This window comes from Sardina pilchardus, chromosome 18, assembly GCF_963854185.1.
Source record: "Sardina pilchardus chromosome 18, fSarPil1.1, whole genome shotgun sequence".
NCBI classification, from domain to species: domain Eukaryota; kingdom Metazoa; phylum Chordata; class Actinopteri; order Clupeiformes; family Clupeidae; genus Sardina; species Sardina pilchardus.
Window position 1 is genome coordinate 10,519,512 of NC_085011.1, and position 22,500 is coordinate 10,542,011.

The following is a 22,500-nucleotide window of genomic DNA, read 5'->3' on the forward strand; positions in this document are numbered from 1 at the left end:
AGTTAGATTTAGATCTTGGCAGTGAATGATCAAGGATAAACCGAGAGGGACACTAACTTTATCTTTCTATCTGTTTGTATATCTATAGACATCCATAGACACCCGCAAACACACACATTGACTGGGAACTACACTACTCATGCTTATGCAACTACCCAAATCAAGCTCTGTTTTTTTCCTGGATGAAGCAGAAAATAATTCCTCCTTCGTGATCAGTTGAGACAAAAAAAATGGAGGTCTGTGGTGGGCTTTTCCTCATGAGGCTTAGGGGCTGGAAGACTTTGGAAATACCCTCCACCAATCTTCAAAAGCAAGCGATGACAAATCGAGTTACAGAATTTTACACAGTGCGGAGAGGGCGGTGGACATCCAGACTTCTGGGGACATCCACAATGAGTAAATTCAATCTGGCGGGCCTGTAATTATTTAGCAATTGAATAAGGCTCGTTCCAGGTACAGTGCTGCTGAAGACCATAACGTGTTCTACCAAATCTGAACACGAGTAATTTCTCACACCACACACACACATGTTTACATGACAGACACATGCTCAAACACACACACGCACGCACGCACGCACGCACACATTCTAGCACTCACACACACACACACACACATACTGTGTACACACACACACACACATACTGTGTACACACACACACACACGCACGGACACACGCACACACTCAAGCACTCACACACACACACACATACTGTGTACACACACACACACACATATGTGCGTACACACATTCAAGTACACTTATAGAAACACAGAACAATGGTAAGGAGACTCTCTCTCTCTCTCTCTCTCTCTCTCTCTCTCTCTCTCTCACCTGTATACCCAACACCCATGCAGACTTCTTTCCCACATGACTGCTTGTTTAGGGTCTTTCTGTTGAGAGGTAATGGGGGGGAGGGAGGTCAGAGGTCAACACAGGCTTTGGAGCTGTGGGTGGGTGGCCACTGTGCCTGACTCCGGCACTGGTGTCACAATGTTACAACTATGTGTACACACACACACACACACACACACACACACACACACACACACACAGTCACAAATACGCAGGTCGCGGGAAACGGAGAACGTCAACAACTACTAGCGTGTGCACCAAACATAAACAAACAAAAACACTAGTAAAAAGCTACTATTGGTAACGGCTCCAGCAAAGCATAATAATATAAAGAACACAAGAACCCATTAGCTTCCCATGTGCTCAACACAAAACCATGAAACTACAGGAGGAAGCAATGAAAGACCTGCAAGTAATTCTGAGTTTTACTGTAGCACTGGTGTCACCTAGTGGACACAAACTAGTAGTGGACAGTAATCAATCAAGGTCAATGTTAGGTCACATCTAGACACTGTTCACTTAAAAAAATAGGTAGGCTAGACCTATACTTCAGTAAACCCCAAAACTGGCTGAGAGTTTTTTGGAGACCAGCTGCATTTTGAGAATTTGTATGCATTGCCAGAGGCCTCTTCGATTACGGATGATCTACTAATACATAATATTCACATCAACATGATCAAAAGAATAAATAACTTATTAATATGTAGAAATTGTATTATTTTACTATACAGAAAATAATCGAGCAAACATTCATTAAGATGATAACAGAATAATTACACTGTAGTGTGTGGAGAATGGACCATCTTTCCTGTGTACAGTGAAAAATAGCAGTTCAGATTTTGTTGGAGCTAAATTGAGTTAAATTGTACTTCATTCTCTAAATTCATAGTTGGAAACACATGATATCGGCTTCTTATTATTTAATTAACATGTATTTAAAAATCAGTGTCATATTCGTGCCATCTTTAAAGAAATATTCAGTGGTGTGGGTGGATATGTTAGTTGAGCCTGTGATGTCACTCAGGATCGTCGTGATAAGGGAGAGGTGGCACTGTGTGCCTCCACCTGAACTCTTAAACTTGAACCATCAGCCATGGCCCAGAGAAGAGCAACCATGAACGCGAGCAGGTACCAATATGCAGACATCTGCCTTCCGTACGCTGAAACGGTGACCGTCAGCTCCAGTGCTGGTAAGTCGAGCCAAGCCAAACTAGCAGTTTGGTAGATTTGTTTGTTTTTGGTGTTCAAATTAGGCCTGTTGTTAGATTGTGAATTATTATGAGCGAAATAGCACCGGGCCTGTAGTAAAACTGTGGCGTAAAACTGCCTTGCGAGGTCTTGTGGACCAGGACCTAACGTTAGGCTAAAGAATAAAATATTATTGTTTCTCAGTGTTTTTTTTTTTTTTGCATAAAAGATGTTTGCAACGTTAGCCTATTTTTTCCACACCAATGTAGGCTACGACAAATGGATATAGGCTATGTAAACTCTTACGCTTTACAACGAATGAACCATTTATATTTTATATATTTTCTGTTAAAAAACTGTTTAGAGTAGACTATTTTTTCGACTCCAGGATTTAACTGTTGTGTTGTTAGATTCCTCTAAACTAGTCCACCAATTTCACAAATTAGTCACTTTGCCAGCTATTGTTGTCTTAATCTGTGCCTGGTCCTGAAATCCTTGCTATCTCTTTCTCACGATATTAAGTGTTACCAACAAAGCCCGTTGGTTATTGGGTTCCCCGTCAGTCAGAGAGACAGAAGGCCCCTAAAACCCTCTTTCATAGCACAATGGTCTCAGGCCAACTTGCACTTTCCTAGTGAACTCGTTCATCTTGCTTAATTGAAGTAACTGAAGGTAAACTGAGAAGAGCCAGATGCTTTTGTATGTGGACAGAAGTTTATGGTCTGCCTACTTTTCTGCAGATGTGACCAACTCGTCCAAAACAGGTCCCACCGAATCTAGGAGTGTGGTTGGACTGGGCGCGCGCTCCAAAACGTACCCGACCCCGGCGCGTAGGAGGCACCGGACCACGTTCAGCCACGAGCAGCTGGAGTTGTTGGAACTGGCTTTCGGACAGAACCGCTACCCTGACATCTACAGCCGCGAGGAGCTGGCACGTGCCACCAAACTCAACGAAGCTCGAGTACAGGTGCAGTGCAACTTTGCGAAGAGCTTTGCTTTTCCTCTCCCTTTGTGATGTCGTCCATTTGCTGGGAATTAAGAGTTATTGTGATCTCAATATTGATAAATCAATACTGAAAATGTCTAATTTTAAAAGATTTTCAGAATCTTTGAAAATGACCAATATTTGATGTTTACCTTTTATGCTCAATCTGTGTTGAGAATCAACCTATGGCAACTTCAGGGCTTCAGGGGAGGCTACACGCAAGTAAACACAGTTTATCCACCTCTGAAATGTCAGGAATAAAGTTTAGGCTATCCACCTCTCAAAAGAGCGTATTCACCAATTACTTTTAGCATAAAAAAATCACACTGTATTATCCATATTCATAATATGTATAGTACACTCATCAACACTCTAAGAACTGTTTAATACCTCAGGTTTTGTTATAAACATTGAACAATAACCTCCACTCTCAAACTTGTTTTGAATACCTTTTTTTTTTAATCTGATACCGCATGGCCCAGTCCACTGTGATTACAGAATTCATAGCCTCCACCTCTTATTTTACCACTACACCCCTGATGGCAACTTCCTCTTGACCTACCCAGGTATGGTTCCAGAATCGGCGTGCCAGGCAACGCAAGCATGACCGCGCTGCCCAGAAAGCCGTGCCCATCAGCGTGATGCCAGGGCACGCCGCGCTCTTGTGTGTCCAGTCCCCAAGGGTCGGGTGGCAGTGCCAGTGTTCTCACTCCCTCACACCAGCCTCCCGGTTCTCCTCAGTGGTCACCACTAGTGGTGGGTACTCTCACCACACTGTGCCAAGCGCCCAGTGCCCGTCGGTGGCGTTTAGCTGCCAGTCTGGCTCGGCGCCTGCTCCGCAGTCCCGTCAGCAGGAGGACTGGTACTGCCAGCTGCGCAGCATGAACCCGCCGTCCAGCCTGCCCCACGCGTCTGTGCTCTCCCTGGCCTCCATGTCGGCTCTAGACTCAGCCGGACTCTGGAACTAGAACGCATGTCTGGGACAGGCAACTAAAGCAACACACTCAGACTCACATATAGAAACACACACACACACACACACACACACACACACACACACACACACACACACACACACACACACACACACACACACACACACACACACACACGGGTGTATTACATGCTCAGGGGTGCACACTTATTTAGACAGAATTGCAGTAATTTCACTGAAACTATACATGTCTAGAGCAGGCAACCAAATAGCTTACACATTCACACACACTTACTGTAGGTGTATCACACGCTCAGAGGTACACTTACTTACTTGCAGTGATGTATCAAAGTCATTGTTTTGAATGACTTGTCATGTTCTTTTGATATTCATCTTAGTTAACCAAAGTTTTTGTGAATAGAGAGTTGTCCATATTCTCATTGTCAAAATGCTTGTTTGGTTTAGTTTCGTTTTGATATAAAGGAGGTTTGATAGAAATTCTAGGTACATGTTGTAAACTTGCACTCTTCATATTCTAAAACATGATTAACACATATGTAGTTTGTAGAAGCATGATACATGTGTGTTATCCTTGATCTGTCTCCATAAACCTGAAATTACTCTTTAGCCTTTAGATATTTCTCTCATCTTCTCTTTCTACTTTTCTGTCTAAAGGACAGAACCATTTTTAATCTACTTTTCATTCATAGTTTATTTTAAATATGAGTTGGACAATATATTTTTGATAAATGATATGAGGAGGACATGCAGTGTTTCAAGCTGTCTATATGGGATACTGTTGATCATTTTCATATTAAACACTGTGTTAAATTGGTGAAGCGAGTCCTCTTGTTGAAGAGTTTCCTCATCCCTTTTTGTTTTGCTCTACAGAGAAGAAACATTCCATTTCTCTATGTTGCATTTGAAACACGTGCATAACTGTGAAAACGTTCAATCTTAAATATTGCTATCCTGGAATTCCATTGTCACCTTTGCCAAACAAGTAACCTCATGATTGCAATACAAATCCCAACAATTGTGTAGATAGTCAGAACTCAAATGTTGTTGATATAATACCCTTGTCTTTTTTACACATAGAACATAAAATTATATTTTATTTGTGCCGTTTTTGCAGCACTTACAATTGCTCTAAGTTCTTTGCTTATAATTATAGTGGTAGTCTACATAATTTCTAATATTTTGGCAACTATCATAGTTACAAGTTTGTAAAAATTAAACTTGATTCTCTATACTGTCACCAGGCACTGGTTAAATAGAATACTGATGAATTTAAGTCAATTAAATTATAGGCTAGTTTTCTTCTGCTTCTTCTACTATTGATTAAAACAACTTTTAGTTTTAAACAGGTTTAGTTGGCTACACCACTTTTGAATTAAAGGAACATTTTTGTTCACTGTTGTGTGGTGAGCAGAGAAATACCAACTGATCTGGAGCTTCTTAAAATAATGGTGGAGCAGACACTTTGGACACACAGTCACTTGAAACTCTATGTTTAGAAAAGCGCTCTATAAATTATTATTAAAGATTAACTGATCATCAACTGTTCTATGGCACTTTTGGGAAGCATGCCTTCAATGACAGTGACGTTATTTCCAATAAAATGGGTGCAGCAAATACGTAGGAAGGATAGTGTCGTCTTACTAGACTAATTCTGCAGTTATGTACCACATGACCTCGATGTGCCACTTTTTTCCTTATGTCATGGCTCATCGGATAGAGCAGGTGCTTAAAAATCAATATGGGCACAGGTCCGTTCAGCCAACGGAGCCTACTCGCTTCATCATTTTATTACTTCCCATATGACTTACAGTTTTTTCTGATTGGTTAAGCACTTTTTTTGTAACTATTGGCTATTTTTGCAAAACTCTACACACAAATAGCAAAACCTTTCACCAAATTATCAAAACATTGTAGTTCTCTTGCAAAAGCGAACACAACTTGATTAACTCTTCACACCTTTGTAAAAATTGTGTTTCTGTATCAATCAGTAAACACAAGCCATCATCTACTAAGAACACATTGTGTCAACTACACACTGATGGTATGAATACAAGACACATCTGGCTTTTGCTTTCTCTGTGCACAAGGTAGGCTACAGTATGTCAGTTTGAGGTCATACTTTTGTCATAGTTCTGCAAACATATAGGAATCCAAACTTCAAGTATTGGTGTTCACACTCATGAAAACAAATACAAAGTCAAAACACAAAATAGTAATTTCACTGAGGCAAAAAAAAAAAAAAAAATCTGTCTACATTTTGACATCTCTCTGAGTACGGCCACACAATTTCATCTACAGTACATTGCACGCAATATCCTCCTGTCCAAAGCACCGGGCTCCTTGTCCTTGTCGTCCTCTCCCTCTCGCTCCTTCACCTCCACGTCCTCTTCCTAGGCCTCCTCTAATTCTCACTCTTCCTGCTCCTTCCATTGTACTCCACACGGATATCTTATCTGTGCCTTATTTACACTGCTTAGGCTGATTGCAAAGTGAACTAATGATCTAAAACAGTTTTACATGTGAAAATGTGCCAGACAGTTGGCAAAATAGTGTTAATGATAGCCATACATGTGTATGATTTTGCTAGGAGTGTGTTGGAAATTTGGTAATTGAGCAGTGAGTTGTGTTTAAAGTTCCGCAAAAAGAGTGTTGTGCAGTGAATTGTGCCTGCAGTTTTGCAAAGTGTGTGTTACAAAATTGCAAACTGAGTTCAAAGCAGTGTTTGTGCTTTTAGTTTTGCAAACTCAGTGAGTGGTTTTGCTATATGTCTTAATAGTTTTAGAAATTGTGCTACAAGAATCACGATTAGTGCTTTAGCATTCAGAAAAAACTGTAAGACCCATCTACTAAATTGTTGCATTATTGAAAGTGATGATGATGTGTTGAGCTACAGTATGTCTTCCCTGAAACACCTCTAGCTAGCATCACAAGATGTCCCACTCTACAGGATAAACTCATCTCAAAGTCATCCCAATCCAGATGGCCAACAAACATGGATAGGCTGTAAGCTTAAAGGGTCCTACAAATGCCACCATTGAAAACCAAATACATTTACAGCTTTTGGAACTCAAAAACAGCTTACCAAACTGCTTACAGTCAACCACTTCACTAACTGTAAAACACGCCTTTGTCATATAGACTTGAATGTCCCATATTCAAAGTGTTTTACATTAGAAGGACAAAAAGATGCTTGTACGGCACACTGGCAGAACACAAATGTGTTGTCAAACAAGCATGTCAAACAAGCAACATCAAATACACGATGGGAAGACACTATCTGGAACACCACAACAGCGACCCATCCACATTACAGGCCTGTGGTAATTGACCACATTCCAATAAGGAAGGTTTACCTAAGAAGTTTGCCTTGGTAGGTGTCAATACATCAATGTTTGTTACAGCTGCTACAGTACTGGACTATAAGACATTGTTACACAAAACAGCTACATGTAGCTCACAAAGCATTGTCAATACAGTCTGGTCTGCTTTGTGTAGCCGATCATTTGAAACAGTTCATGACAACAACGCATATTTTCCATTCCTCCTTAACTTAACCTGGCAGCTTTACTCAGCCTTCTTTGTTATACTGTATGTCTAATCCTTACTGGCTTCTCATAGGATTAAACACATCTGTGGCCTTGAAGAGTACACCTGTCTCACCCTCAACATCACAACTTGTCAGCCTCAAGAAGATAAAATGGCTGTACTGTAGATTCTGAATCTGAACAATGCTTACATCATCTCAGTCAACAGACAGATGTTCAATGTCCTAAAAAGAACATGTGGTTGCTTTAATTGATGTTCTGCATCCATGACTTTTGACAGATTCTGCATTTAAACCAACAGTTACAACTCATCATGGGTTTATTTATTCTGGAATTATGTTATTTACACAGTATACATTTGGCAGGTACTACATACAACTCAGCCATATCTATCAGCTGAGCCAGTAACGTCACAGTCTCAACAAAGAAAAAGATTGAGATCCAAACAGAAAACTGTAAACAGCATGTTCATGTTCTGAATTCAGTAGAAATGATTGATTGGACAGCAGTAAGCATGGATGCTTCCCTGTGTGTGTGCGCATGTGTGTGTATGTGTGTGTGTGTGTGTGTGTAAGAGTGCATGTTCGGAGGCCAGTCTGTAGTAAGGCAAAGCCTGTCTCCTCTCATCTCTTTCTTTCCTTCACATCTCTTACTCCAGTGACTTTGCAAACTCTGCATAGTCTATATAGCCATCATTGTTTTTGTCATCATCTCGCAGAACGTCATCAATAAGGCTTATTAAGTCCTCCTCCTTCATTGGCTGACTGTCCTCTCCTCGTTCCTGGTAAGTGGACATGTTAAGAGGTCAAAGGTCAATATGATGCTTGAGTGTCCGGCCCAAATGCTCACTAATCCTGTTTAAAAAAACAACATACAAAGAATCCTGAAAGCCTAGTCTCGCTATCACCAGACTAAGCTCAATCGTTTAATATTGAACATTAGTCTGGGGAGTCTGTGGTGTATTTCTACTGCACAAGAGGCATGATCAATGGGCATAGTTCAAATGACTCTGTATTCATTTGGATAGTCCTTCAACCAATCCGACCAACGATCCGGGTGCACCTTGAATAAGTTGGCTAGGCGTGGCTAAGGATAAAGTGGCTATTGGCTAGGGTGGCTAGTTTGTGATTGGTTCCAGCAAATGTAAACAGGAAACAGGAGAGATAAATGTGCAGGTTTCCGGCCTGATTTGCCAGGCGAAATCCTGTGTTAGTTACTAAGACTATGAATGAAATATTTCTACTAAAAATTTCAACAACAAGAACAACAAACGTTCGTTGTTCTAAGATGTTCTTTGTATGTATCAGCTATCGTATGTAGTGTAGCATAAATAGTTCTTGCTTCTATGATACAGTTATAACTGTGACACTTGTGACACTCAAGGAGAGTTCTCGGTTTGTTTCTGTCTATTTTTTGTTGCTTTATCCTTAGTAACGAAACAAAAAACAAAAAAAATAATGCAATGTAAATTAGTTGAAGTAAGTGAAGTCTGTACTGTATGGACAAACATGCAATAAAGTACAATATATATATATACAGTATATATGTATATATATTAAAAAAAGGAGAGTCGTACCTCCTTGTGCACGTGTGTGATGGCTGTGGCCAGCTCTAGTCCATCCAGCAGGTTGTTGCCATCGTAGTCGTGCATCTTAAAGTAGTGCAGCTGCAGCTCCTGCGGAGACATGTCTGTCTCCGGCTTGTCAATCACCCCCTCCAGGTGCTCCATGATGTGACTGGGGAGAGACAGAAATGTGTAGAGTTGCAGTCCAAATGAGTCACATTTCCGGCCTCCATTTTGCTTCCTTTATGTTACTCTCTGAACTTCCTCTTAGGAGGTGACTCTGGCACGTCGTGTTTCCCTTCTTTCCCTTTTTTCCTGTGAGGAGGGAGTGTTTTTAATGCCACTCTCCTTTCCTGGCCTTGTATTCCACTGAATATTTTGACTCGATGTTTTGTGTTGGTCCGCAGGTACAATTGAGTTGAACTGTAATTATGTCACATGACCGTAAATCACACAGAAAAACACCCCACCCAACTCCTCCAGTCCCAGCCGCGGCTGACCACAGTTGTGTCAGAGGGAGATCAGCATTGTTGCAGGTACAGTAAATACCCTCGAAAGCCTTCTGAGATAACACCACGCCAACCAAGACAGTGCCTGGCTTTGGTTCAAATCGGACTAAGAAGCCTAGAAGTGGCACAGGGATGGATCCATTCCAAGGTAGCCTACTATCTGACTTGCACTCTTAATGTCTCTCTAATGACCAAATCTGAAGTCAAATGTTAATAAACTAAAGAAATATTTTTGGCAACACTGAGAAAGGAGACACCTCCGTCACAATTCCTGTCATGGAATACTGTATTCTAACACAGATTCCTCCTGGACCACCCTACACGACAAAATGGCAAACTGTATAGAACCAACAAACTTCATTGAAAGCAGCTAGAACATCTTTCTGCCAATCAGCTTGTACCACGATGGAGAGATGACAGTTGATCATTTCACAGAGGATCACGGTCCGTTTAGACTCCATGGGCCTGAGAACTATATCAGATTTGCCAAACGGTCAAAGTTCAAGTAGGCCTACCCTACCCTTACCCTCATTATTAATGACAGACAGGACAAATAAGCTGCTCAATATTTGTCAATTGTTAATTTTCTGTATTAACACTGAGTTCAAATACATTTTGGACTGAATTTTGAACACACCTTAATAGAAACAACAACAACAACAACAACATGTTGTGTTGTGAATTGACTTGAACTTTAACTATAGTAGGCTATACATACAATTATAGGATGCACAGAACATGTACCATAAGGTCTATGGCGCAACATTATGACTATCATGGCTAGCTGTTATTTTAACAAAAATAGGAAACTCACTCTTTATCCTGGACCATGTTCTTGTCCAAGCGTATAATGGGCGGGTGGCCATCCTGCTCACCCCCCTGTGTCTCTCCATGCTCGGCTCCATGGGAATAGACCGTTGGAAGGCACAGGGCAGATAGAAATAAAAAGGTCCAAATGAACGTCGTTACCCCACTTGCGCTCCTTCCAAACGTCATTGTCCCCGCGGGCTGTGGAAAGCTGGACAGAACAATCAGAAGTCTTGAGCGATGCGCAAATGTTTGCTTAACTAAACCTGACATCTGGAGCTGACTCAATATTTGCAGTCCATTACTAGTCACAGCATTCGGCTGCACATTGACATTAAGGGGGGGAAATATGTCTATGTAGCCTACACAGAACTGAACTAATGATAATGGTTCTATTTAAGCAACATACAGTACAGTTGTGAATGCTGCTGCTGCTGCTGCTGCCGTCGCCATATGGTGATGATACAAACCATTGATTTCAAACCCTGAGTTACACAACAAAAGTTTAGTAGCTTGACACCGCATAACCTACAGCACAGGCCTACGTATGACTATAGACATTAAATATAGCCAATATAACTCCATGTAGACAATTAGATTTGCATAGATTTTGCATTTGACATTCGAAATGGTAGATGATGATGGCACGCTAAATTTCGCAAACATTGGACACTTACTGGCTTACCCAGAGACTGACACTAGTATGTAGTCACTACTCACCTTATAGGGATGAAGTATAAAGGCTTGAAGTAACACCAACCTTATCTACTCACTATAAATCAGAATTAGGCTTTGTTCAAGAACAATAGCCTACACCTAACATTCCGTTCAGTAAGTCATTTACCTGTTTCGGCTACACTTCTCTTGGACCGAATCGCTTGCCGTAGTTCGCCTTAACCTCATGGACACGACAGCTAAATTGTGATTGGATGTTCAGTTTGCGCGTCATTTCACTGAGAAGTGGCTTTCTCAGTCAGTCACTAATCCACGTCCAACTATATCCACTTTTGAAGTGATACGTCTCTCAAATGCTATTGCTTGTTGACGGACTGAATGGTCAGCAAGCACAGACCAAACAAATGGCTCACTTTCACCGGGAAAATGAGACTGCCAAAGCGCTTTTCCGAAGACTGGAGGTTCTGTTTGGTGTCACATAGCTAGAACCCTGTGTAGCCTACCTGTAGATGGCTCGAAAATCTCATAGCTGGTTAGTTTGTTGTCAGTGCGTTCAGCTTAGTTCTGCGTGATGTGGGAAAGAGCATAGCCTAATGCCACGCTACAGACTGTTTTAGCTGTCAGAGTTGTCATCCATTAGTTCAACCCGTTAGTCATAGACTGTGTGCTTGCTTTTTGCAGTTAATTTATTCTGTAGTTAGTTCTAAACAGCTGGCACAGAAATGTGTAATGGTGAAATCAACTAGGCCATTAACCCAAGCTATATCATTTGAGTAGCCTAGTCTAGCCTATTCGGAAATGCAAAAAACAGCACGTAGTCTGGCTAGCATACGGTGTCTATAATATATCAATAATATGGCCTATCTCAGCAGCGGTTCCGCATATAGTTAAAGCAATTGAGGAACTGTATGATGTTTTCTGTATGGCGGTGCTGTCACGAAGCGTCAATGGCAAAGTAGGCTATCTACCGTTCGGAAACATTCACAATTAGGGAAGTCGGTCAATCTCTTTAATGTGTAGTTTATAGACCTATGCTAAAACAATGTGATATTATTATATTGAGTTTTCACCTCTTTAGTCGCCTGAACGCCAAATACATACATCTAGGACTAAGCATAGGCCTACCTGTGGGGGAAAGAGCCCCCTGTAGTAGCCAGCTAGTTGAGTCTAATCTCTGGTAATTGATCTAGTTAGATGACTTTCTGTCGATGAGGACAAGCAGTTAATCCAGGACAATGCTTCCTTCCGTTTTTCAGTCATTCAAGGAGTAAGGCTAGGCTATATCCTCGGGAAGGCAAACGTTATAACGCAGAAAACTGAGAAAATAGGCTACTTAGAGCATAAACCTTTCAAATAAAATAAAAAAATAAACTTGTCACATTGTCATTCTTGAATGCATGGACTAGGCTACCATTGTCTCGACCAATCCTCATGATTGAAAATAAAATGCCATCCTAAACATCAAATGTAAAATCATACTACAGGCTATTAAAAGTTTAAAAGTATCGACATGGTCACTGATGCAGGACAGTGAAATGGCTATCTCTCTCTCTCTCTCTCTCTCTCTCTCTCTCTCTCTCTCTCTCTCTCTCTCTCTCTGTAGGCATAATATTTCTGGAAGCAAAATAAATATATTTTCACTGAATTCATGCATGTTAATGGATCATTGCGTATCAAATCAGAAAGAATCCAGGAAAATTGCCATAGGCCTACTGTCTCAGATTTTGCTCAGTTTGTCTACATAATGTGAAGTATTTTCCCCTCAAATTTGTCTAGGCTATATAATGTAAACACTTTCAGTTAAATTCCATTTTTTCCACCCTTGATTTAAAAAAGAAATCACACTCTATATAATTCAATAATGATGATAATAATAATAATAATAATAATAATAATAACAATAATAATCATAATCATAATGATAATAATAATAATAATAATAATAATAATAATAATAATAATAATAAAATAACTCAATGTATAATCATTTATTTTCCAAACTGTCAGTGTTGTATCATCATGTTTAATTCATTAATTCAAAGAAATTATAGAGGTCCGCACACTGATCAGTGTGCGGACCTTTATCATTTCTTTTCACGTCTTTTTGGTCCAGCACCTGCACTATTTAGAAGTGCGCGCATTCTCTTGTTTTTGTAATTAATTAATTAATTAATTAATTAATTAATTAATTCACTGACATGTTCACATTGTATACTTCTGCTTTTTTCATTCTTGTTCCTGAGGTAACACAACACTGGCACTTTATACACTTCATGCCCATACATTATAGGCTACTCCCACATAGATTTCCAGGTGCCTGCCAGCTACCCCACGTATCTTTTCAGTTATTTTGAACATATGCAATCTTCCTTGTTTTGTCCTCAAAATCTTGTGGTCATTGTGGGGAACTCAAATATTGACACAACAGAATAGGGTATTTAAAAAAAAAAAAAAAATATTAGCACCAAATGGGTAGGCTAGCCTACAAGAAAGGCTACAATACTCTGAATCACTCATGCCTTATAGAAAATCTATGGGGTGCAATACAAGCTTTTAATATTTTAGTCATACTGAGAACATGTTTGTCTTGATAAGGTTTGAACTAAACCTGAATCTGTGCAGCAACAACCTCATCTGATCTGACCCTACAATGCTAAATCATGGACCGTGTGTTGGAAGCTTGACAAAAGTGTTCATCAACAAGAACAATTTTACTCCCGATGTTCTGTCAAATGTAGTATACCGGGACATTGCGCTCGCACATGCTCAGTTAAGTTAAATGGTTTCTTCCCCTTCTCTTATCACTTCACAGTCCGCCGTGACTCCACTTGTATCTGGAGAGTTCGGTCAACGAGACGCACCGGGAATGACCTCCCGAATATCTTTCTCGCAGTATCGGCTCGAAGCCGAGATCGACAAATATCGCGCAGAATGTCAGTGGGATAAAATAGCATCTATGGTGGAACAACTGGCGGCTGCCCGCTTTCATGACGACGGTGAGTGAGCGCTCTACCTACCTGTTGCATGGCTGTGGCGCCGCAGGGCGCTTTTACGCATTCCCGGGGAGACTGTTGTTCCGCCTGACTTGGACTTTGTACTCTTTTTCTGGTAAAGTCATATGCTCCAGGGCGGCTATTTTTGACCACGGGGAAGTGCTGAAAAGAAACAGTTTATATCCAACGGGTTTTTTTTCTGTTGGAATCAATGTGTCACTGGAGCTGGAAATTGCCCGGATTATGATTTTATTGGCGACTTAAAAATCTCTGTTTATACGTTAGACATAATGTAATTTATAGATCTTTAAGTACAAGACCATCTTGTCATTTCCCACAGAACCCTATTCAGCATGTGAACAGTGTCTTGTCTGTTGGCGTGGAACATTTTCTATTTTATCAGTCACTTATTCTTGTTTGTCCCCTGACAGTGAACAGCATAGGCAGACTTGACCCTCAGCTTGACTGCAGCTTGTATTTGTTATTATGTCCATGACCAAAACCAACCAGTCATATGACCACTCAAGAGAGGCGAGCCCTGAGTTCACCTGTGTCCACACTGCATATGCTCTCTCTCTTTTCTTCTCTCTCTCTCTCTCTCTCTTGCGCTTGCTCACTCACACACACACACACACACACACACACACATTGAAACCAACAATATTATTTCTCACTCATTCTCTTCTCCTCTCCGCTCTGTGTCTCTCTTTCTGTCTCGCCATGGGAGAGCCCAACTGCTGGGAGACTGAGCTCCACACGATCCCAACGTGACCTCTGGGTTTCTCTTTATGGTAACATATTATAAGAGAAGTGAACAGAGGGCAAGAGAATAGTTTCAGTAACTGAACGTGCCAAGGCAGATTGAGTGTTGAAATTCTCGCTTTTGAGACACTCGGTTTGCAAAACACTTATCCAGGCTTTGATTTGGGCACTCATTCAACAACAGCCATTTCGCCACGCACCATATTCAACAGTAGTGCAGGAAGCTTGAGACCAAATGTCAGCTCAGACCTCTCTGTTAGGATGTTAGCTTTTAAGAGATTGAAAGATGTTTTTCACAAACATTGCAGTACTTCCTGGAACTGACCCAGTGCATATTTCTAAAAGGCATGTGGATAAAAATGTCACATAAACAGAAGAGAAAATATCAGTGTTGTTAGGGTGAAGGCTAAACATTTAGTCGGAGGTAGAGGTGCTGGCTGGTGTTTTGGCCAAAACTTCTGGACAGAAATCATTAAACAGGAAGTGTCCTTTCACAAATGTGTATACAAGACAGGAGCCTAGCAGGAGCCAAATGTTTAGTCATAGACAGATAAATCATATCAGATGAAGGATTGTGGGAAATGTATTTCTAGATGTTCCCAGATGCCAACGTGAATGAACTGGCTAAATCAGGAGTGTGTCTGGCCCTGCTCTGCTATTCCAACATATGTGAGGTTATCACCTGGGTTCTGGTACAGGAAGAGGAACTTGTCTGGCAGTGTTGCTGGTAGTAGTTGCCCCACTGGTGTCAACCACAGTAGCCATTTGTGAGTAGGGCGTGGATGGCAGACTGTAACCACTGCTGGTGTCGGATGGGTGGGAGGGTCTATGAGTGTTTTCTATTTGTGCAAGGGCCTTATGTGTGTATGTTAATGTTTACGTGTCTGTGTGTGTCTGTCTGTCTGTCTGTCTGTGTGTGTGTGAATCGGTGTGTTTAGATGACTATGGCACACTGCTATTGGCTGAGAGCTTGCTGGAAGAGAGTCTTCTGGAGAATGTGACTCTTCTACGAAGCTCAACCCCCTTGACCGACCACTCCCACCCCAAACTGGCGCGTGCCAAAGCACACCTCAACAGTGTTCTGAGCAGAGGGCGTCTGGAGGTGTGTGTGTGTGTATGTGTGTGTGTGTACAGTATGTGTGTGTGTGTGTGTGTGTATGTGTGTGTGTGTGTGTGTGTGTGTGTGTGTGTGTGTGTGTGTGTGTGTGTGTGTGTGTGTGTGTGTGTTTGTGTGTGTGTGTGTGTGTGTGTGTGTGTGTGTGTGTGTGTGTGTGTGTGTGTGTGTGTGTGTGTGTGTGTGTGTGTGTGTGTGTGTGTGTGTGTATCAAATTCACATGGCTGCTCAGAGTGGAATCCACAATTTGTTTTACGGTTTTCAATATACCACAAAACTAAAATAGTACTTTCAAAGTACTTGACAAGAGGAAACCATTCTCAGCATCTAGTCCTTTGTATGAATATTGTCCAGTTATTATTATTGGCTATTCTAATTGTAGCTGCAGCCATACAAGTTTGATGGTTTCTGCTCATTTATCTCAACGTAACACTAATAGTATACACATGTGTGTGTGTGTGTGTGTGTCCACTTTTCTTCACGCAGCCAAAGTACTTTAATGAAGCCCTCCTCCTAATGGCCAAAGTGCACTATGCCCAGGGACGTTTCCGGGACTCCCAGGGCATGTGTGCCCGGGCGGGCATTGATGAGCTGATGCGTGATGACCGGCCCCTCTACCAGCTGCGCCTGCTGGCTGAGGCCTTCGTCATCAAAGGTACTGTAGGCTTGAGTAATTACTACAATTTCTGAATATGTTGAATTAGTATGTTGAGAAATATGAATTAATAATAATGATTATATAATGTTTGTCAATTGGGAAATTCATGGTTGTGTGTTAAATGTTTACATCACGTGATAGGAAACTAGGAAGTGACAGGCTGTGTTAGAAAGACTCGTGAAAACTGACTGAGTGGGGATTAAAACTGAAACTGTTTTTGAGGATATCCGTCTCCTTCGTGTGTTTTTAGAAAGTGAGGAATCCACCTGTAAACTGTAAACGAATCATGGAATCAAGATATAGTTATATACAATACAGTATACAGTAGTATATACAGTACCTTAGTCCCCACTGCTCCACTGAGCACATATGGATTTATGCACACCAATTTATCAAAGATTAAAAAGTCTACTTGTTTAGAATAGGCCTAGGTTTAGTCTTTATGTTGTGTTTGAATTTCATGTACAGTAGCTCTATGCTTTTTTGTGCTTTGTGTAGGCACAGTACAATGCTGTTTGGATATCCATGTCCGTTTTGTTAATGGAGTTTTCTGAAATGCTGATTGTGTGGTTGGGTCATTTTTCGTAATGACATATTAAGTCATTATAGCTTAATAAGCAGAAACATAATAAGATATGTGAATTGTAGGGATGTGTCCTGCAAACTGAGCATGACGGTAATTATTGTGTGTTTTGTCGTCTAAAATGTCAGTTGGCTTTTAGCAGACGTAGTCAGCTTCTTGCATTTCCTGAGCAGGTGCACCTCACTGCCCAGGTCACTGTTTACACCTAGCCTTTTGTTATGTGCAGGTGATTGTACTCGCACAATATCCCGGGAGTTTGTCCATATCAGTATGACTCTTTTTGTGATGTTTTGTTTGCTTTTGAGTCTCTCTCTCTCTCTCTCTCTCTCTCTCTCTCTCTCTCTCTCTCTCTCTCTCTCTCTCTCTCTCTCTCTCTCTCTCTCTCTCTCTCTCTTTCTGTGTGTGTGTGTATGGCCATTTCAGTGAAAGCGAAAGGGAGATACTCTGGCACTGTACTAACATGAATATGCATGAACTAGTTTTGCCAGTATAGTCAATCTGGGAGTGAAAAAAAAAACCAACCCAAAACTAATTGCAACAGAAATTATTTGTGATGTGTTCAGTGCATGAAACCTTCCCCTATCACATACCAAAAGTACATTTTTGTCTGTTTTACTAAACTTCCATAGTACAGGGAATATGTGAAAAGTAGGTCCGACTCTTGAATTTGTATAGTTTGTATAGTTTGGAGCAATTCAGATATGAAGCAGTTCAGTCTATATTTTGCATCATATCTCCTGAACCAAACATGGTACAATGATGTCTACTCCGGGGATGGGCAGTATTTATGATATGCATATTTGTGAAATTGTAGACAAAGTATTTTACAAAGCATACAGAATATACAAAGTATTTTATCATTTGAATTTAATTGGGTTGAACAACAAAATGACTCCATATTTTGTCTCAACATATTTTATAGGCGTGTATTTTTGTACTTAACAAGCTAATAGGCTAACTGAAAAAAAAAAAAAACACCATGCCAATCTCTAAGTATGGTGAAGGGTATGTGATGATGTGGGGCTATTTTACTGTAATTCCAAAGGCCAAGGGAACTTTACCAGAATGCATAGTATCCTGGATCCATGAAATAGCTGGCCTTAAAAATAATAATAATAATTTTAAAAAATCTGTCTGCCTATATGGGTATTTAACATAGGGTGCAAATACTTATGCCCCCTGTATTTTAAGGAAGAACGTTTATTTACGATACATTCTTCATTCACACAGAAAATTGGTGTCCTTAAATGTTGGAGTTTTACTCATATTTTAAATTAAAGCTTTAAGATCAATTTCCAAAAGATGATTTTATATTCCTCTTTATAGTCAACTTTAGCATGGGTTCAAATAGCGCCAAGTAGTGCCAAGTGAACATGACTGAAAGAAAATTACTTCTTTATTCTTTTTTCCTGTAACTTGGGACTTAGACTTGGACATGGACTTGGACATAGTACAATGACAGCTATTAGCGGTACTTGGTGGCCCTCAAAAAAATAAATCCGGAGGCCATAGCCAACTACCCATTTCCTCCTCCCTCTCTAGGCTACTTAATGCCCATTAGTGTAATTGTTATCCAATGGTCCTTATGGGGGTCCTCTGTTTTTCAACCTCGGTAATTTCAAAACTGTATGCAGCCCTGATTGCCTCGTCAACAATTAGGGTTTTTGATAACGTTTGAAAAATGTCCAGAACTATACAATTGTGCCAGCTTTCATCCTTTTATAGAAAATAATTAGCATATATCACGTGCACATGTACAATCAGTAAAGCTGGCATAAGTACAATTTTTGGTCTTTGACTTATGCATAAATGATGCCAAATGTTCCACCACTTGGATTTTCAAAAATGAATTCTGTAGCAATTAGCTTTGGTTGGGTAAAATCTTCTCCCAGACTGCCTGGACTAGAAAGCTGTGTGTGAACTGTGTTAACGTGTATGGACCATTGGCACATGGGCACAGCTTTCCCTCACCGTTTCTAATGACTTGCACTGTCGTTGTAGCTTTGTTTGGTTGTACCTACATACATACATGCATACATTGCATTACAGAACAGGAAACCTCCGCTGATGGCCTGAATTCAAGAGGTTAACAGAGAGTGGAATAAATGAGAATTTGTACCGGTTCAAATACCTTTTCTTATTTTTAAATGGAATGTTGTAACGTCTGCCAGAGGGTAGTAGTTTATATTCTGTGTTTAAGACATGAGAGGCATCTGCAATGATTTGTTTAGCTTTTCTCAGTACAGTTTCCTCAAATATTGTTTGAATAGTGGGTTGGTCCTTCACTTCCATCACTTTAAATGCAGTAAGAACTAGTCTGTTGATTTGGGACTTCAACTTTACAGTTAAGTTGCCAAACCAGGCAGGGATTGCATAACGAAATACACTTTCAATCACAGCACGATAGAAAACCAATATCACCTTCTGTTGTACACCAAACACCCTTAGTCTACGTAGAAAGTGAAGTCTCTGCTGGATCCTAGTACACACACTATTAACATGGACATTCCAGGACAGGTTATTATCAATATGCACACCCAGGTATGTCCATTATGGATGCCTATACCTGGTTGCTATGTTTATATTTACACCTGGAATGGCCAAATTGGTGTTCTCCAAAAGTATTGGAAAACATGCTTAAAGTTAAATATAAAATCATATTTTTGAAATTGATCTTAATGCCTTAAATGAAACAATTAGCTGGTTTGAAGTGCTTTGAGCTCAATGAGAATGAAACCAGCTAATTAGCTAACAGCTAATAACTGACATTAAGCATGCCAAACTCTTAGTATGTGAAGGGTATGGTGTTGATGTGGGGTTATTTTAATTCCAAAGGCCAAGGGGATTTTATCAGGGTGGATAGTGTCCTGGATCCATGAAATAACTGGCCTTTAAAAATAAAAATAAAAATCCTCTATGGGAATTTAACATGGGCGTTCCAATACTTATGACCCCCTATATTTTAAGGAAAACATTTATTTATTTACAATACATTATTCATTCACAAAGAAAATTGATGTCATTAAAGGTTGAATATTTCCTCATTGTTTCATTTAAGGCATTAAGATCAATTTCCAAAAGATGATTTTATATTTAACTTTAAGCATGTTTTCCAATACTTTTGGAGGGCACTGTATATGTTTGTGATTCAATGTGAAAGCCATTGGTGGTAGCCAAATAACATTTAGTCTGGATCATCCAGCATCTCTAACAATCTCATGCCAGTGCTGTTGTATAGAAGCACAAATCATAATAAATGCACTGCAGCAATTAGTTCTGAAAGCCCACATGCCTGAGCAAGCACTGTAGGCACTTGGGATGAATTTGTGTATTTTGCTCGTTACAACTTTTTCGCTGTGTGTGTGAGTGTGTGGGCATGCGCGCGGCCGTGCGTGCGTGCGTGCGTGTGTGTGTGTGTGTGTGTGTGTGTGTGTGAAGGAAAATGGGTGTGGTTGTTTATGTTTATGTGTGTTTGTTTGCATTTGTGTGCGCACATGCTTATGTATATGTGCGTTTGCTCCAATTCTGTGATAGAATAGGTCAAAGGTCGTTCAGGGTATGAGGGTTTCTGAAACAAATATGGCATCAGGGCCCGACTGAGGCACCTGCTGGTTACCTCACCTAACTGAAGCTTCAGACAGCACAAAATAAACACAGGAGATAAAAATAGCACTAAATGATAGGAAAGTGAAAAACAACAATGACCACAATGTAGCCATTCCAAGAGCAGCCATTAGCTTTTCATTAAATAAATGGAACCGGAGCCAAAGAACACAAAGTAGATCCTCTGGATTCCCTTTGCTAGATAAATAGAAAACAGATCCTCTGGGCTCTATGAAATGAATGCAAGTGAACGAGGGAATGTTTGACTGTTGGCCGTGTCCTTATTGGGACTTTTCAGCTTTAACCCAGGAGGATAGTTTGCACCGGGCTGTTTTAGGGCAATTGCAGCTCAATAACTCTTACAGAGCAGGCCTGGAGATGTCTAGTGAATATGTCTCTCTCTGTTTCTCTAACCTGGGCCAGTCAAGCTCATCACTCTCTCTACTACAAAACCACAAACAAATAAACATTCAAATTGTGATGCACATCCTGGTGAACCATAGGACATTAGCACTAGACATATTTACATTAGCGTTGGTGTGTTCGAGGATGCACTGAATTTTATAGTGTTTGTGTATGGGAGTGAAATCCACAATTTGTTTCACAGATTTCAATACTATAGCATTCGGTTATTCAAAATACTTCACAACATAGGAAACACTTCTCAGAGTCTAGTACTTTTATTTTATCCTGTCATCATTCGCTTTTCTAAGTATGTCTGTGTGTGTGTGTCCACTTTTCTTCACCCAGACAAAGTACTTAAACAAAGCCCTCCTTTTGTGCGTGTGTGTGTGTTTGCGTGAGTGTGTGTTTGCATGAGTGTGTGTGTGTGTGTGTGTGTATGTGGCTCAGTCATGTGTATATTGATCGTTTCTAAGGAACTCAAACAGACACACAGATTGCCTTCTCCCATGGGTGTGCCCAGCCTGCTGTGACTCACTCTAATTCAGTTCACTGACAGTCAGGATGTCAGAGCAAGATGTCCTCGCCCTCTCATTTACCAGTAAGCCACTTCATCAGGCTGTTTTAATACTTGGGGCAGGATGGAGATGTGATACAGAGGAGAACAGAGTGAACTGTAGTGCATGCACGCACGCACGCACGCACGCACGCACGCACGCACGCACGCACGCACGCACGCACGCACGCACGCACGCACGCACGCCTGCACGCACGCACGCACGCACGCACGCACGCACGCACGCACGCACGCACGCACACACACACACACGCACACACAGGCTCTGTTTTAATACTTGGGGCAGGATGGAGACGTGATACAGAGGAGAACAGAGTGAACTGTAGCGCATATGAGCTTGAACAAAATAATGTAATCGTCCCTATCTCATGACAAATGGGTTTATTCAGTCAGTAACCTCTTCATTATGTTAAAATCATCTTTCGTTATCATGCTCCCACACAGCATACTCTCACACAAGAACTCTCCCTCCCTCCTCGATGAGAATATTTTAGTCAGTCAGAGATAAATACATATTAATGATGGTTCACTCTCGCATGTACAGTACAGTAGTGTATATACCTGCACTCTAGCTCGATCCAGCAGCACATCCCCCTGTGCTGATTCCTATGGTCCCAGCCCAGTACGCGTGGCCTGAAGGTCAGATGTGCTGTAGCTCCTTGACCTTGTGCTCCGTGGCTGACCCTGTCGTAGAGGCCTGGTGGAGACGTACTGTACCGTAGT

General features: G+C 40.8%; 3 protein-coding genes across 5 annotated transcripts in view; 2 read left to right on the forward strand and 1 right to left on the reverse strand.

Moving 5' to 3' along the window:
* Positions 1 to 1,950: 1,950 nt before the first annotated feature.
* Positions 1,951 to 3,998, forward strand: prop1 (PROP paired-like homeobox 1). Its single transcript, XM_062520357.1, has 3 exons — positions 1,951 to 2,047; positions 2,786 to 3,012; positions 3,597 to 3,998. The coding sequence occupies exons 1-3, from the start codon at positions 1,951 to 1,953 to the stop codon at positions 3,996 to 3,998; spliced, it is 726 nt and encodes a 241-aa protein (XP_062376341.1).
* Positions 3,999 to 7,745: 3,747 nt separating this feature from the next.
* Positions 7,746 to 11,347, reverse strand: mcfd2 (multiple coagulation factor deficiency 2, ER cargo receptor complex subunit). 2 transcript variants are annotated; one of them, XM_062519123.1, is made up of 4 exons: positions 11,255 to 11,347; positions 10,418 to 10,621; positions 9,107 to 9,266; positions 7,746 to 8,311 (listed from the first exon to the last, which is right to left on the reverse strand). In XM_062519123.1, the coding sequence occupies exons 1-4, from the start codon at positions 11,311 to 11,313 to the stop codon at positions 8,180 to 8,182; spliced, it is 555 nt and encodes a 184-aa protein (XP_062375107.1). In that variant the 5' UTR covers positions 11,314 to 11,347; the 3' UTR covers positions 7,746 to 8,179. The 2 variants fall into 2 exon arrangements, with proteins under 2 accessions (XP_062375107.1, XP_062375108.1); XM_062519124.1 differs by having other exon boundaries at positions 11,131 to 11,268.
* Positions 11,348 to 11,414: 67 nt separating this feature from the next.
* The window catches only part of ttc7a (tetratricopeptide repeat domain 7A), a 40,682-nt gene continuing 29,596 nt past the window's right edge, over positions 11,415 to 22,500 (forward strand). The window contains exons 1-4 of one of the 2 annotated variants that reach the window (XM_062519122.1): positions 11,415 to 11,617; positions 13,898 to 14,081; positions 15,779 to 15,942; positions 16,441 to 16,609. In XM_062519122.1, coding sequence (XP_062375106.1) covers positions 13,952 to 14,081; positions 15,779 to 15,942; positions 16,441 to 16,609 — 463 coding nt within the window. In that variant the 5' untranslated portion in view covers positions 11,415 to 11,617; positions 13,898 to 13,951. The remainder of the gene's footprint in view (positions 11,618 to 13,897; positions 14,082 to 15,778; positions 15,943 to 16,440; positions 16,610 to 22,500) is intronic. The other variant, XM_062519121.1, reaches the window with a different exon arrangement.

Coding starts and splice junctions, on each gene's coding strand:
- prop1 (XM_062520357.1), top strand. CDS start 1,951: ATGGCCCAGAGAAGAGCAACCATGAACGCGAGCAGGTACCAATATGCA. Junction 2,048..2,785: donor GACCGTCAGCTCCAGTGCTG/GTAAGTCGAGCC, acceptor ACTTTTCTGCAG/ATGTGACCAACTCGTCCAAA. Junction 3,013..3,596: donor TCAACGAAGCTCGAGTACAG/GTGCAGTGCAAC, acceptor TGACCTACCCAG/GTATGGTTCCAGAATCGGCG.
- mcfd2 (XM_062519123.1), bottom strand. CDS start 11,313: ATGAGGTTAAGGCGAACTACGGCAAGCGATTCGGTCCAAGAGAAGTGT. Junction 10,622..11,254: donor GAGAAGTGTAGCCGAAACAG/GTAAATGACTTA, acceptor TGTTCTGTCCAG/CTTTCCACAGCCCGCGGGGA. Junction 8,312..9,106: donor TCACACACGTGCACAAGGAG/GTACGACTCTCC, acceptor TCCACTTACCAG/GAACGAGGAGAGGACAGTCA.